This window comes from Puma concolor, chromosome A1, assembly GCF_028749965.1.
Source record: "Puma concolor isolate L17-30 chromosome A1, mPumCon1.1.hap2, whole genome shotgun sequence".
NCBI classification, from domain to species: Eukaryota; Metazoa; Chordata; class Mammalia; order Carnivora; family Felidae; genus Puma; species Puma concolor.
This window is the reverse complement of record NC_141667.1, coordinates 61,360,449-61,375,692: the sequence shown is the minus strand read 5'-3', so window position 1 is coordinate 61,375,692 and position 15,244 is coordinate 61,360,449. Positions and strand designations below refer to the sequence as shown.

General features: G+C 50.8%; 1 protein-coding gene across 1 annotated transcript in view; it reads right to left on the bottom strand.

Moving 5' to 3' along the window:
- KCNIP1 (potassium voltage-gated channel interacting protein 1) overlaps positions 1-3,693 on the bottom strand; it is a 345,603-nt gene extending 341,910 nt beyond the window's left edge. Inside the window, exon 1 of the mRNA XM_025924759.2 lies at positions 3,412-3,693. Coding sequence (XP_025780544.1) covers positions 3,412-3,499 — 88 coding nt within the window. The 5' untranslated portion in view covers positions 3,500-3,693. The remainder of the gene's footprint in view (positions 1-3,411) is intronic.
- Between the last annotated feature and the right edge of the window lie 11,551 nt (positions 3,694-15,244).

The following is a 15,244-nucleotide window of genomic DNA, read 5'->3' as shown; positions in this document are numbered from 1 at the left end:
CCCTGAGTTGCTGCTTCGTCCATTTAATGCTATTGGTGAAGCAGTCACTGCGGGCCAGGCACATGACAAGTAGCTCTGGACACCGGGTCCTCTGTGATCCCTGCCCTCAGAGGGCTGAAGTCTAGCAGGGAAGACAGCCTTTAGCAAACATGTTTTTAAAAGGAACGGGGATCGCAGATTGTGATCAGAGCTATAAAGGAAAAGCTCAAGGTCAAGGAGATGTGTGAGCAAGAGGACCTGATCAGTTCATCTCTGAAAAGGGCACCTGTGAAAAGTCTGGGCCACCTTTAGCTTAGACCAGTGGGAAAGGGGTACTAAAATCAGGGGCAGGTGGCTGTGATCCAGGAATGGAAGGACAGGGAGGGATGGTCATGGGCTCTCCCTGTTCTCCAGGTATTTCCAAGGCAGGTAAGAAATAACGAGTTGCCCCCACGACCAGCAGCAGGTACCTGGTCCTATCGAATCTTTACATTCCTCAGTTCTTCTTCTTCTTTTTTTAATTTTATCTATTTATTTAGAGAGAGAGAGAGAGAGAGAGAGAGCAGGGGAGGGGCAGACAGAGAAGGAGGAAAAGAATCCCAAGCAGGCTCTGCATGGAGCCCGATGCAGGGCTGGACCTGAGCCGAAATCAAGAGCCGGACACTTAACTGACTGAGCCACGCAGGCACCTCTACATTCCTCAGTTCTGGAAGGGAGAAAGAAAAATCCTCCTAAGCGTTGGATTATTGTGAAGTGAGGGCTCAGTGCAATGAGTAAGGAGTAAGGGAAATCACAAACCCAACAATCATTAAACTAATGTCATGTGTCCACCAGGGTCTAATCTAGTCACCCAGGGCTGGCCTATGCATAAGAAAGACCTCTCTTTGCTCTCCCTGCTCCAGTCCTGGCTCTGCTCCCACGGTCATTTATTTAACAAATATTTAGCAAACACCTGGGTTGGGCAGAACAGCAGTTTCCCAGCACGTGCCTGGCACAGAGCCAGGGCTGTGTAAACAGTCGGTGCTCGCTGCAGACTGCAGAAACACAATCCTGCCCTGGTACCCTCTGGAGGCCGCCTCCCTGAGCCCTGGCTATAGGAAACTCAGTAAGGAGGCGGGTCGGAGAAAGGCCAGGTGGCCACTAGGTCCCCAGTGTGGGTCCCGTGGAGCCCTTTCTGTGTCCCACAGATCTTAGTCTCTGGGATTCTGAGGGGAGGGAGGGGGCCATCCTGCCTGGTTTCTCTGCAGAGGCCGGCACTCCATGCCACTCTCTGCTAGTGCCAACCTGCTTCTACCTGCCTGGTTCTGCCCTCCTCATCTCAGCTGAGGTCTGTGCATTCAGCCTGTGCTCCCACAGCATGCACATTGCTGGATGGAGGACTTGTGTCATCTTCTCTGTGTGTCCAGTGTCCAGCAATTAGCGTGGCACAGGGTAGGTGCTCAGTCAATAAATGTTAAGCGATGATTGTAGGCAAATATGCAGAAGACAGTATCTTCCTGGTCACTTATTCAAATTCAAATAGCCATCTATCCACTTTCTCTCTCTCTCTCCCTCTCCCTCCCACCCCCCACACTTTTGCAGGTGCTCTCTCCCTTATTGACTCACTTTCTCACACTGACCCTTATTGCTGTGATCTCTCTCTCCCTCTGGTGCTGCCTGGAGTGCAGACTCACCTGTGGTCAGCCACATTAAAGGCCCTTTGACCCTGGTCCTGCAGAAGGCATGGCCTGGGTCACCCTCTCCAGACCCACTTCCATCTCAGTCCCTGACGGGCTCCCTCCCGTCTGCTCATTGCAATGCCATCTGCAGAGGGATCCCCTGTCTCGGCTTCCCTGGATCCTTTCGACAGGGCTGGGAGGTAAACAGATGGCAGGTAATGGACTCATTTTGCAGATGAGGAAACTGAGGCTCAGAGAGGCTGCGGCTTGCATGGGGAGTAAAGCCAGAGTTGAGACCTAGGTTTCCTGAGTCCGGGTCAAAGCTCTTTTCGCTAAACCTCTGGGAATCAGAGGCTGCCCCTCATCCCTTGTACCCTGAGATCCTGGAATCCATGACGTGGGGAGAAAATCCCATTTGTCTGGAAGGATTGAATTTCGGTGAGGACTCTGTGCCATCCTCTAAGCCTGGCTCTCTCCTCCTCACCTCCGTCCATCCTACAGGGGCCCTAGTAAATCTGCCCACAGCCTGACCCTCAGCATTGGGCTGTCGGTCTCCCTGAGGGTCCTGGGGGGCAGCACCCTCTTTCAGAAGTGTAGTGGGGACAGAGCAGGGGTGCCGATGGGCGAAAGGAGACAGGCAAACCTCACCACGTCCCTCCCTCCCACACCCGCCTGCCCAGAGCACCTGCCCCAGGTCATCAGAGCTGGCCACAGGCAGCCTTTATCTTCTCTTCTTGTCATTTAAAACAAATCCGTCAAGGGTTTGTGTCCCTCCCTCATTCCCTGAATACCCTCCCTGCTGCTTCAGATGCATCTCCCCCAAAGACTCTTTCCTCCTGAAAGAGGGCATGAATATTTAAAGACTTTTTTTCAGCCAGTGAAACCACATCATGCTGCTGCTCTCTCTTTAAATGTTATCTCCAGAAAGTTTGCCAGAGTCTCTCTGAGCGCCTCGCCTTCCCTGGCAGTGTAATAGGGGGCTCCAGAGATAGGAACGGCCCTGAGAAGTCAGCCTTCCCTCCTCAGCCTCTGGGGCTGACTTGTGTACACACGGTCCCAGGGCCCCTTCACAACTACCCTTTCTGGGCCGCCTAGGGAGTGGAACCTGCCAACCCCCTGCCACCCCAGTTCTTGGAGAAGTAGAGAAGGCAGACATTGACGTAGGCAGGGTCCGCAGAGGGACAGGGGTCCCGGAAAGCAGAATGATGAACAAAGCCCCAGAAACGCAGGACCCTGGGACTCAGTGAGAGAAAGCTCTTGGCACACCAGACCCAGAGCTGATGGGAATCCGAATCCTGTGTTCACCAGGGCATGGTGGATCCCACTCCTGCTGCCATCTCCTGCTGGCCTCCTCAAAAGTCTTTGTTCTGCAGAATTACTCCCAGCCCACCGCATCAAATCTCTCCTTTATCAACAAGACACAACGCTCCCTGGATAACTTCTTGAAACTCTAGTCACGCTAAGCAGCTTCCAGTGCTCTGGGAAGGGCTCTGTCCCTCTGCTCTCCTGTAACCAATCAGTCACACACCACCAAATCCATTTCCAAAGTTCCAGGCAATTACGGCCGGCTGAGCTCCCTGGCACGGTGCCTGCCTGCTCAGAGCCGGAGCCCAGGTTGCCAGCGACCCCGAATCCCAGCCACCCATTTCCCCCCACCCTCCTCTGAGACCCCGGCACACCAGAACGGCCACAGTCGCCACACCAAGGCACTTGCCACTTTGGCCAGCCAGACCACATTAAGACACAAGACGAGGGTCAAGGCCAGGCTCCCTACCTTTGCTGAGGGTCCCAGTGATGAGCTTAAAGATGGTCTGGGCAAATTTCACGAACCCAAGCTTGCATCTTTTGGAACAGCCGCTCATGGTGGCAGAGGGAAGGTAAGCTCTGCTGTGAGCGCCCAGAAGGGAAGGCACCCACCTTGTGCGATCCTGGAACTTGGAGCCCGCCTAGGCAACCCCTGAGAGCCGGATGTACCCCAGAGGCTCTGGGAACAGAACAGCTGCCTCTGCAGTGAGTCTGGCTTCTGCATCCAGAAAGCCTGCAGGGCACGATGTTTGCTCCCTTCCTCCCTCCCTCCCTCCACCCCCTCCTGCTGTCCACTCAAGTCCTCACCAGGCGAGGACCTCGGGATGCCGGGGCTGGGAGCGGGACACACTGCCAGGGCACAGGGTGCTCCGAAGGCACCAAGGAGGAGTGAGGCTGAGCGGAGCAGGGAGGGAGGAGCTGGAGCTCTCCCAGGCTTTGCTGTCTTTCTTACATGGCAGTGGTAATGTAGCAATTAATACTCGAGTCAGAAGGGAGGGGACAGCTACGCAAAAACACTCCGCTCAGCAGCTCCTGCTTGCTCTCCCGCTCTTTCCTTCCTGGTTAATCTAAAGATCAATTCTCCCTGCCTTGATCGGGATGTGGGTGAACTCCCCACAGAGCCGAAAGCCGCGGCTCGGCACTCAGTGGAAAGTTTACAGGCAGCAGCCGAGCAGCCTGGTTTGCATCATGAAGTCGGGCTGAGCCGGAGCCCTGGCGAGCTGGGCTGTGAGGTTCCTTGGGCACCTGCAGCAGGGGTGGCTGCCTCTGTGACTTGGAAGGCCAATGCCTCGACTGCCTCTGGCTCGAGGCGCACTGCCCCCCCAACCCCCCCCCCACCCCGCCCCATCTCAAAGTCGGCTGCGTGGCAAGAGTCTGTGCTCTCATTAGGATAGGAGTGCAATTAGGACTTGCCTGGATGATGAGAGTGTTCCTCAGAAATGCCACAGGGGAATTTGATTTGATTACAGTAAAATACTCTTAGAAGTAAAACTGCAAGGTGATATGCAAATATCAAGTCCAGGGTGCAAATACGTTTAATAAAAAGTCTGGTTGCTGTTCGGTCCCACAGACTGTACAGGTCAGAAGGGACCTCGCAGGACGTCTCATCCCACCCCCACCACCCCCACCCCATCCCCCCGCACAGGGCCTGAACCTCTCCCATGACATTCATATTTTACTTTCCTTGGTGATTCAAAAGGTCCTCCTGGGCCATCAGCATGGGCACTGTCTGTGCATGGTGGCCACATGAACAGCAGGTATGAAATCTACTTTCAGCTGAACTACGCTATGCCCTGGGAAAGTCTTTCTCTTCCTCTCTTGTCTCCCTGTTATCTGCTTCGCTGGGATGTTGGAGAAGAGCAGATTGCTTAAGGGCCGGAGGATGGACTGACTGCCAGTTGACAAAATGCCAGATAAGTGAACTCATGCTCCCTGTCTGGTTTCTTCCCCATCTTACATGACTCACGTGGAAGTGAATCTTGAAGCAAACCTCAGCCCTAAGGGGGGGGTCACCATCAAAGCTCAGCTCCAAGACCAGACCCTGAAGACAGGCAATAAGCACAGAGCCCCAAAGTGGCCTGCATGCTCTGACTCACTGGCATGGTAAAAGTCACGGCATGTACAGAGAAAGACATTGTGACAGAAAATATCCCATCATGCTTGATGTCTTAGGGCTTGAAATTGACACACTGTTCACTCTTTGCCTTAAGGCATCAAAGGTGCCAGTTAAAATGCACATAGTATCTGGGAATGTTAATGTCTTTTGTTCACTTATTCACATATCCAATATTAACCAAGCTCCCAGGATGTAGAAAACACCAAGCCAGGCCAACTGGACACACAAGGTCAGTGCCCTCCCAACCTTACGGTGGAGTGGATTCATCATCAGGCACCAGACCTTGTTAAGAATCCATTGGTCTGATGAACTTTCTTCACTTTGCAGAATCTTAGTGGACTGGAGACACAGGGCAGGTAAGTGTGAAGAAAGAGAAGGAGGGGAGCCTGGGTGGCTCAGTCGGTTAAGCATCCCGCTTCAGCTCAGGTCATGATCTCAAGGCTTGTGAGTTCGAGCCCCGCGTCGGGCTCTGTGCTCACAGCTCAGAGCCTGGAGCCTGCTTCAGCATCTGTGTCTCCCTCTCTCTCTGCCCCTCCCCCACTGTGCTCTGTCTCTGTCCTCTCAAAAATAAATAAAAACGTTTAAAATTTTTTTTAAGAAGGAGGAAGAAAGAACTAGGTCACGGAACACACCTGGTGGGCAAGGAGCAGGCAAAGAGCAGCGCTACCTGGCAGCAGGGAGGAGGAGAGAGTTTAGAGAAAGATGGAGGGAGGCTGTGGTATCTACCTGGCCATTTGCCGAGGAGAGTGCTACCCTCTGAGCTTTGTAGGACAGAACTCTCAGCTAGACCCTGTTGCTTCTCTCTCCCATCCCACATGAGGCAGGGACACTGAAGACTGAGAAGCCAGAGGAAACAGTGACTGTGACTTTAGTGGCATTAGCTGTGGCCAGGAATCTGCAGGAGCAGGGACTCTCAGAAGGCTGTAGGCTGCATCTGTTTCTGGATGACAGGAGATGGCCGGCTGTCGGGGTCGGGGTGGGGATTGCATTTGGGCTCCAACTTCAAAATCTGGAATCCTAGCATTTGAAATGAAGGGGGGAATAAAACAACAGTATTGTTTGTCTGAGGGAGCTGGAAAATCCCGAGAACCAGTATCTCATCCCCCCTCCAGGCAAGACAGGTAATGGTTAAGAGCACCACCCTTTGCCCCAGGCATTGAAACACCTGCTCGTTCACTCTGCGCAAACGCGAGCTGAAGACATACCACCTTGGCCTCTGCTCCAGGCGCTGAGCACACAGTGAGGTAGGAAACAAAGTCCCTGGGCTTACTGGGGTCACACTCCTGAGGCCGAAGGACATTGTGTCTGCATACAGGACTGTGCTGTGAAGGAAAAGAGAGCTTATTGAGTGGGTGGAGAGGGACAGGAGTTTCTAGGTTATAGAGTCACTGAGAAAAGTTTTGTCCCGTTAAATGACATTTAAGCAGAGACCCCGAACCAGCCACAAAGCTCTGTGGGGTAATAACTGTTCCAGCTGAAAGAACAGCAAGTCCAAAGGCCAATGACGGGCCTGAGATTCTAGGGTCTGCAATCTAGCGGCGGTTGAGCAAGCAGTAGAGCCTCAGTTATTCCTTCTGGAAAATGGGAATAATAACCCTTATCTCATTTGGAGGCTACAATGAAATCAATGTGCTCAATAGAGTATCTGGCATTGTAAGCCAGTCTGCAGTGCAGAGGTCATTGTTACTGCTCCTACTGCTGCCACTCTTGTGGTGGTGGTGCCCCCACGCCTGCCCCTAGCCCCTAAAACAGCTCCATAGGTATAGATAGGTAAAGCTTTGTGATTACCAAAAATCCTAGAGCCAGGCTCCAATTTTCAATCTCCCCTCATAGTAACTCAAGCACTAAGCATTTCAGATTCTCCTCTGATCTCAACAAGGATCAAGCATTTGAACTCTCAGTATGAGAGAAACGACTCAGGCCCAGAGAGGGTCAGCGGCATCCAAACTATCACACGGCAGAACCCCCAGAAACGTGGGCAAGGTGTTTAGTGTGCCAAGAACATTCCCCGCAAAGAAAGGCCAGTTGCATCAGTATTAAGTTCGTGATAGCAGAGTATAAGGAAGAATCGTTCTCTGCCTGAGGAATACCCTCTTCTGCAAATAAGGAACAGAAAAGGCCACACGGTAACGGACCATTCAGGTTGCAGCAGGGAAATTAGATCATCGGCAGGTTTGTAATTAGTCAGCCTCCCTGTCACAGATGTGCATTAGTGGAAGGAGCTTGGGAAGACAGAGTCATTGCTCTGCCTGATACTGTTTACAGGAATCTTCACACGGCATTTCCAGAGGGAAGGAAGAGAGGCAGATGGGGGCTCCAGATGTCGTCTGTGCCCACAAGAGTGTGCTGACCCCTCTGACAGCAAGGCTAAGAGGACAGACATGCTGTCCGTTCACCGAGTCTTACATGTGGAGGTAACTACTCTCAGTACTTTTCCTCACATATGTAATCCTTACAGCACGGTGAGCAAAGTATTATTATTCTACCCCTTCTATAGATGAGGAAACAGGCCCAGAGAGGGAAAGTAACTTGCTAATGGCCACACAGCTAAGGCAGAATTTGAATCTAAGACCATTTGGCATTTGACTCTAAAATTCATGGAAATTTAGGGGCACCTGGGTGGCTCAGTCGGTTAAGCGTCTGACTTCGGGTCAGTTGGAAATGTTTCCTGGGTTCAAGCCCCACCTCGGGCTCTGTGCTGATAGCCCAGAGCCTGGAACCTGCTTCGGATTCTGTCTCTCCCTCTCTCTCTGCCCCTCCCCCACTCACACTCTGCCTCTCTCTCAAAAATAAACATTAAAAATGTTTAAAATTCATAGAAATTTACTTCCTATCCTCACTAGGGCTCAAAATTAAAGCAACTGGCAGTTTGAGGAAGACATATTTTGCCTTGATTTGAAAGAAACAAGCAGCTATTATAATCATAAACTCCCTGTTCCTGGAAGCATGATGGAGTGAGTTGAGACAAACGTCCTGGGAGGAATCTTGTCGACAGCCATGGCTGTGGGGGCGGGCGGCCAGGTGGTGAGGGGCATGGCTCGGCAGAGATTCAGTCACACGGCAGCCAGGAGACACAGCCACACGAGCTATTTGGAGAGCAAGAATGTTATATGGGTATTGGGAGACTGATAAGGCAGAAGGGGACACTGAGGAATCACAGAGGTGGTAACTATGGGAAGCAGCTGCCAGCTTTCTCCCTGGACAGAGGAAGGGGACAAAGAACTGGGATCCCAGAACCTAGAAGCCTGGAGGAGGGGCTCCATGAGGCACAGACCCGTTCTTCCGAGGATGGGGGGCTGGCTGGCTGGTGCTGGTGTGTCTGAAGCGGAACTATGAGGTCGATTCTGGGAGTTCAGAAGATATGTATCAGAAATGAACCCATTGCTGCCACCGGAACCTGATGTCACTGCTAGTTGCACTGGGGACACAGGGCGGGAACAGGAAGTCTCCTGGAAGGAACATGGCCCTCTCCTCCAGCCTGCAGCCTCCTTGTCCCCCTGCTGGCAGAGCCTACCTTGGGGCTGCTGGCAAAGCAGAAATGTGGCTTGCAGAGTCCCAACCAAGCATCACGGAGCAGGACCGAGAAGGGAGCCCTTGAAGCTGAAGGTCAGCAACTCAATGAGCAGTCAATCTAGCTGTCTTCCTTCCAAAATTGTAGAATCCCACCTTGTGCCAGGTATTGAGGGCACACCAGTAAATGAGACAACATCCCTTCCCCTGTGGAAATTGCATTTTAGGGGTGGAGTGGAATAGGGGCGCTCAGACTATAAACAAGCAAGCAGATGTATAAGGTAAAGGATTTCAGAGCATGCAAATATCTGAAGCAGATGGTGACCAGTCTGTATTTTCTAATCAGCGGGAGAGAGTCCTCTCAGAGCTCGCTGAACAGTTCATGATAGAATAACCATTAAGATGAAGAGGGCAGTTTCCATGGGGGTCATGGCCACTATAAAAATAATCATCATGATTTGCTAGTCTGTTACCAGACGCTGTGCTAGGTGTCATATTTGGATTATCTGGGTCTTACAACAAGCACCTGGGGGTCAATATTATTCATTACGCCCATTTTACAGATGAGGAAGTAGAGGCTCAGTCAGATTTGGTGATTTGCCCCAAGAGTTTGAATCAATGGGACTGGTGACTGATTAGAGGAAAGTCTGGGGAACAGGAGGGGATCAAAGCCATCAATAGTTCTAGAAACAGAACCAGGAAAGGTATAAATAAAAAGATCAGGTCTGGAGAGGGAGATGATTTCAGATTTCACATGTCTTGGGGAGAGACACATCCAGCTGGTAGGTGGAAATGAAAGTCAGGAACTCAGGAGAAAGGATGGGGATTCTAGAATTCTCATAAATAAATGATTTTTTTGTTGTTGCTTGGGAAAAAAAATAATAAATGTGTTATCCCAGCAAGCCAAACATATTAGCATTTAAATACAGGCTTACACAGGTGGGTAAAAAGGCAATTTCCCAAGAATTAAATCAGATTTTATTTGTCCTCTAATTCTCAGGAAAAAAAATTCCCTTCTGCTTACGTGGATCCTCAGAGAGGGATTCGCCTTGTTCTAGGGGCATGCCGGCTCCGTGTTCTCAGTGGACCCTGCTGTAATTATGAGAAAATGATGCCTGAAGGCTGATGGAAATTCATCAGCACTGTTGGCTGGACGGCCTCAGGCTCATTTACGTGGAGGGCAGGGCAGCTCGTGTCCGGGTCCGATGTCCTCAGCACCCAGCGTGTCAGCAGATCCACAGGGCCCGGCTGTGGGCCAGAGGAGCCACAGTTCTCTACAGAACCGGCAAGAAGGAGGGGTGTGTGGCTGCTGTTGCTTCCAGACAGACACTGAGAAGAGGCCAATTTGGTCCCCGAAGCCACCCCTTCTCCCTCTGTGTCCCCAGTGGCTGCCCTATTGCTGCCCATTGGCATGTCCTGCCCATTGCTGTCTTCTGACCCCACAGCACACTACGCTCACAACCGGACTCGCTCCTGGAATACCATGAGGACCCCTTTATTTTGTAATCATGGAAAGAGAAGAATCAGTTGTAACTGGACACCAAAGGCCACAGGTGTGGGCAGTGTTGGCTCCCGGCTGACCAACAGAGAGCCCTCGAAGACAGGCCAATTTAAGTCTCAGGGCTGCTTCCCACCCTGCCTCCCAGAGTCACTGAAAGCAGCCCCTAAGAGATTAAGGCTTGGGGCCCAATTCCTAGATGGGTTCTGGATGCTTCTGTTCTCCTACTTTCTCATGAATGTATGTATACCTGTCCTGTGTCCCCAGTCAGGGTCCTGCTCTTTGCAAATAGCCCACATGGCTTCTCCATCATTCTCCAGCTCAACAAACCATATCATCAGCCTCTGGGACAGCCAGGCAGTGACACGGGGAATCCTTCTCGACTCTCCCTCATCCTCTTCCTCGCTGTATCGGTTCATTGTGGCAGCTGTAACAAGTCATCTCCTCCTAAGAAGCTTAAAACAGCAGGAATTTCACTTCTCACAGTTCTGGAGGCCAGAAGTCTGAGATTAAGTATTGGCTTTGGGGAGAAACTGTCCCTTTGTGGCACTGAGGTGAGGTGTCAATAATAACAAAGGGGAAATCAGTCATGGTGCCTAGTCCCTTTTGTTTTTGTGATTCTTTCCCCCTCCCCCCACAAGTCAGGGTCCTATCTGGCCAGGTCCTCTGCAGAATAGGGCAGTGGGCCTTAATGTTCACAGCCAGGCCAGAATGACTGGTCCCCTCTACCTTTAAGCCCCACACCTAGACAGTGAGGAGAATGGTCACATGACCACTCACAAGGCCAAACCACAGGCAGCTCCGGGTCAAAGTCAGAACAATCTTTCTAGAATCCATCCAGAGAGAGTGATGGAGGGAATTGGAGAGGAAGCATTTGCCAGTTAAATAAGAGTCCCTTTAAATATTCATCCTCTTATTGGTAATTACATCAGTGTCCAGAGGGGCTGGCAGAGTCCTGGGTGGCTAATGGACAGGCAGGAGACAGGGAGGCATTTGCATAGGGCACGTAGTGAGGTGCTGAGGAGGGGCTGTTTCCCATACTCTCGTATGATGCTCACTGCGGATCAGAGATCACCGCCCCTTGTCACCGTGCCCAGTGCCTCAGACAGCAAAACCAACTCAACTCTTAGAGGAATTCAAGCCAGTGCCAAGCTGGTGTGTTCTGGGAAGGGCAAGAGGCGTTAGGCTGCCGGAGGTGACTCTAAGCCTCCTTGGGTGGTTTGTGTCACTTTTCTCCATCTAGCCTGTAAGTTTGCTCGTGGTAGAGAAGGCGTCCGTCACTCCTTTTACAAGTACCCCCAGCCACCGCTGTCCTCAAGTGATCCCCCTGATGCATAATCAAGACCCCTTACTTTTGCACCACCTTCATGCTCCTATAAGCAAAAGAAAGGCGGGCAGACCCCTGTGTCTATTTAAGCCTCAGTTTCTTGTCTGTGATATGGTTGTAAAATAGCTTCCAGGTTGGGTGTATCCAGATGAGGATTAACGAAATAATACATGAGAATTACATTTCTAAATTGCAAATTGTACATAAGCATTAAATGGCATAGTGCTTAAGAGACAGTGCCCAGCTCCTACACCTCCAACTTATGTGACTTTAGACAAAGGAATTCATTTAAGCCTCAACTTCCCCATCTATAAAATGAGGGTAATAACTACTGACATCAAATAATTATTGTATCCAGTGAAAAATGCGTGTAGTATCTGGCACATAGTAAGTGCTCAAATAATGGCAGCTATTATTATCTGCAGTCACTGTTGTTATTGTTGTAATGCTAACCAGAGAGCACACTATACAGGTGAAGAATCTGAGACCCATAACTGGCCTGTCTGGAGTGTTCTGATCCCACATGAAATTATCTGAAATCTCGAATTACTGGGAGTCTTGCCTCCTTACCACTCACAGCTCTTGTCTCTCTCTCTCTGGCCAGGAGTCTGAGAGCTATGTGTCCTTGGGTTTCAGAGGTTCCAGAGCAAAAGCACAAAGGACTGGATGTAAGGTGAGTTTCCTGGGCCCCCCTTCCTTACATGGCTTCAACTTAGCTTGGAAAGGGTGTGGGTCCTGCGTCCCTAACAGTGAACTCTGTCCTCACAGGACACACCTTTAATAAGATGCTGCCATGTAGATGGGAAAATGCTTGAGTTTGATTCTCCAACTTCCAGATGGGGAGCAGAGACCCCTCGAAAGTAACTGTGCAGTGGAACAAGGAGAGGCATTGGAGCCCCTCTCTGGGGCCTTCCACATCTCCCCCTGCTCTAGTGTCCCTTCAGCCTTCACTCTCTTCTATCTCTGGTCCACATGAATGGGGAGCCCGGAGAGAAATAAAAATGTAGTGAAGAGAAAGACGTTATTATCCCATTGGCTGTCACCTAAATTCCTTTCAGGGAAGGACTTGTCTTTGTTGGGGTCTCGGTCCTGAATGTCGCCTTGATAAACAAAAGTTGACAGAAGACACGGAAAGAAATATTTAAACTTCTCTGTTATAGGAACAAACAGGAATTGGGATGGGAGAGAACTGATGAGGACTTAGGAACGAGGAGAGGGAGGTTGACCTGAAGGTACCAGAAGTAGCCAGAGGATGTCTCGGAGGATGCACGTCTGACACAGACAGTCATCTGTGTGGTAAACTTCCTCTGTCTCTTATGAAGATGACTACACACAAGGGCTTGTCAGATTTTTTTTTTTTAATGAAAATTAGGACAAGGGGCCATATTACAAATTCAGATAGATTTGATGTACAACAGGTCCAGGGTACATAGGAAACCAAGCGGGTCCCTAAACTGGCTTAATTCAGTGGAAGCAGGTGCTCAGAGGTCCAGATGACTGGGAAAAACTCTACCCTACCCATAACCCCCCACCTCTGCATAATAGCAGAGAGGTTCAGAGGGGAAGGGGTCTACTACTTGGTGGGGGGACATTCAGGTAAAAGCCATTTGAGTCTTACAGGATAAGGCATCTGAGCTGACTTCTCTGTTTCAGACATAATAGAAATATCAACAACAGCTTGTGTATGATACTTCCCAGAGTGCTTTCCCATATTTTGTCCGTTTTAACCTCAGTCGTTTCAATTTTTAGACAAGGAGACTGCAGCCCTGAGAGGTCATGTGACTTGTTCCCAGGTACACTGGCCAGGGTCTGCTCCTCACTGCTGTTGGGACCTCTGCTGACTCAGCAGAGCCTAGGCATCTGGTTGCAATAGTTTGCTAATCATTAGGATGCTAAGTGGCTCCAAAAATACTGGGTGGTGTTTCCAGGAGGCAAAGCTGAGCCTGGAAATGGGAGTCAGGACCAATCTTTGTCATGATCTACACACCCCTGCCCCTAGCCCAGGGGTGGTGGTGGTGGTGGTGGTGGTGGGCAGGCTGGGGTCCAGGGCAAGCCCAACGGGCCCAGAAGAAAAAGAAGTATGTGCCTGGTGTGGCAAAAAGGAAGGTGAGGAAGCCACCTCCAGCGGAGGCCTGGGGGTTGAGCTACATGGGGCTAGACCCAGGGATCTGTACGTGCACAGCTGGGGAAGTTCAGGTTAGAGGCAAGTACCACAAAAGAGTGAGCATTCCAGACAGCTCTGCTGCGGAGTTGTTGCTGTCCTTGGTAGCCACAGGAGGTGTCATTTTTGACCAGGACTCACTCAACCCCATCATCTTCTGGATGGGAAGGAAGTTCTTTCGAGGTTGCTTTGTGCCTAAGATGCTGGTGTTTTCTGCACTGCTCCACCGCCTCACTAGAGGGAGCCCAAGTTCCCGCTCCCCACCTGCCACCCACTTGGCCAGGTGTAGCCTCCCTGCTACCCCAGAGAGGATGTGGGTCTGGGCAGCCCTCCGTCCTAGCATTGGGGAGGTCTCAGCCGACTCTAGAAAATATTTTCAGGAATCACAGGCAGCAAAGGCTAGATTTGACCACAAAATGAACACTGTTTCTCCTCACAGTTTGCAAGAACTTAGGACACCCACACTGAACCTTCTGGTCTCGATTCTACCCTAAGCCTGTTCCCCCACCCCCAGATGAGAGGTCTTCTTAGCAAGTCCCACCAAGCACAGAGTCCCAGAAACCCTGACACAGGATGGGGGATGGGAGAGGCTCCAGCTGTGTGCTTGCAACAATAAGACCTATCACCTGTCAAGGAGGCAATTTGATGGTCAGACCCATGGGCTCTGGAGTCAGATGGTTTCATTTCCAAATTTCCCCCAATTAGATTTGATTGCCAAGAGACTAGGAACATTGTCTATCTCGTGTACCACAAAATCCCCGATGCCTGGAATAGAGTCTGGCACACAGAAAGCAGTCGATATTTTATGAATAAACCAGTGGCTGTGACCTTCCTGCTTCTTTAACCTTGCACCAGCTACCTCATCTCTTTGAGCCTCAGTTTCCCCTTCGGTAAAGCGGGACAAAAGCATACTTACCAGACAGGAGGTGGTGAGGACTCGTGAGTATGCGTGCAGTATCCAGTAAGTCTCTGACAACAAATAGTGGTGACTAGCAGTTCATGTGGGCCGGCCACTCTCTGAGGTCCTGTGTGGCATTCATGCATGTACACGTGCTTGTGTGTATGCACATAATCCCATGTTGTCCTCCCAGGAGGACGGTTCTATTATGATCTTACTTTTACAGTTGAGGAAGCTGAGGCACAGAGAGGGGCTGCGTGTGTCTAAAGTTGTTCTGCTTGGTAAGTGGTGGCAGAAGCGGATTTCTAAGCCGAGTGAGTCTGACTCCACAGCTTTGCTCTCAGGCTTAGAAATTGCTTGCTTAGAGTCCTTCTGGATCTGGTGTTCTGCAAACGACAACGTACTGTTTGGGGTCATTTTGTGCAGAGGACAAGGCAAGTCTCCAGCCATCCTTTTCTGCACCTGACACTTCTAAAGCCAATGACCACAGGCACCCAAGAGCTGATGAACTGAGTTGCCCGAGGACGTGACGATCAATTGCTAAGTGTCAGACATGGGGCCCCGACTTGCATCTTGCTGCTAGGTGGAAATAGGATGGGCTCAGGAGTTTATTGGCTTTCAACCTTGGGCCTCCATCAGAATCTCCCAGGCTTCTAGTCAACTGTAGATGCCAATGCCTATGCCCAGCTGGCAGATGCTGATTCTGTAGGTAGACTTTGGGGCCTAGAATCTTTGACAAGCACCCTGGGTAATTCTGAGCAAGTGTTCTTGGGAAACACTTTGGGAAATTTG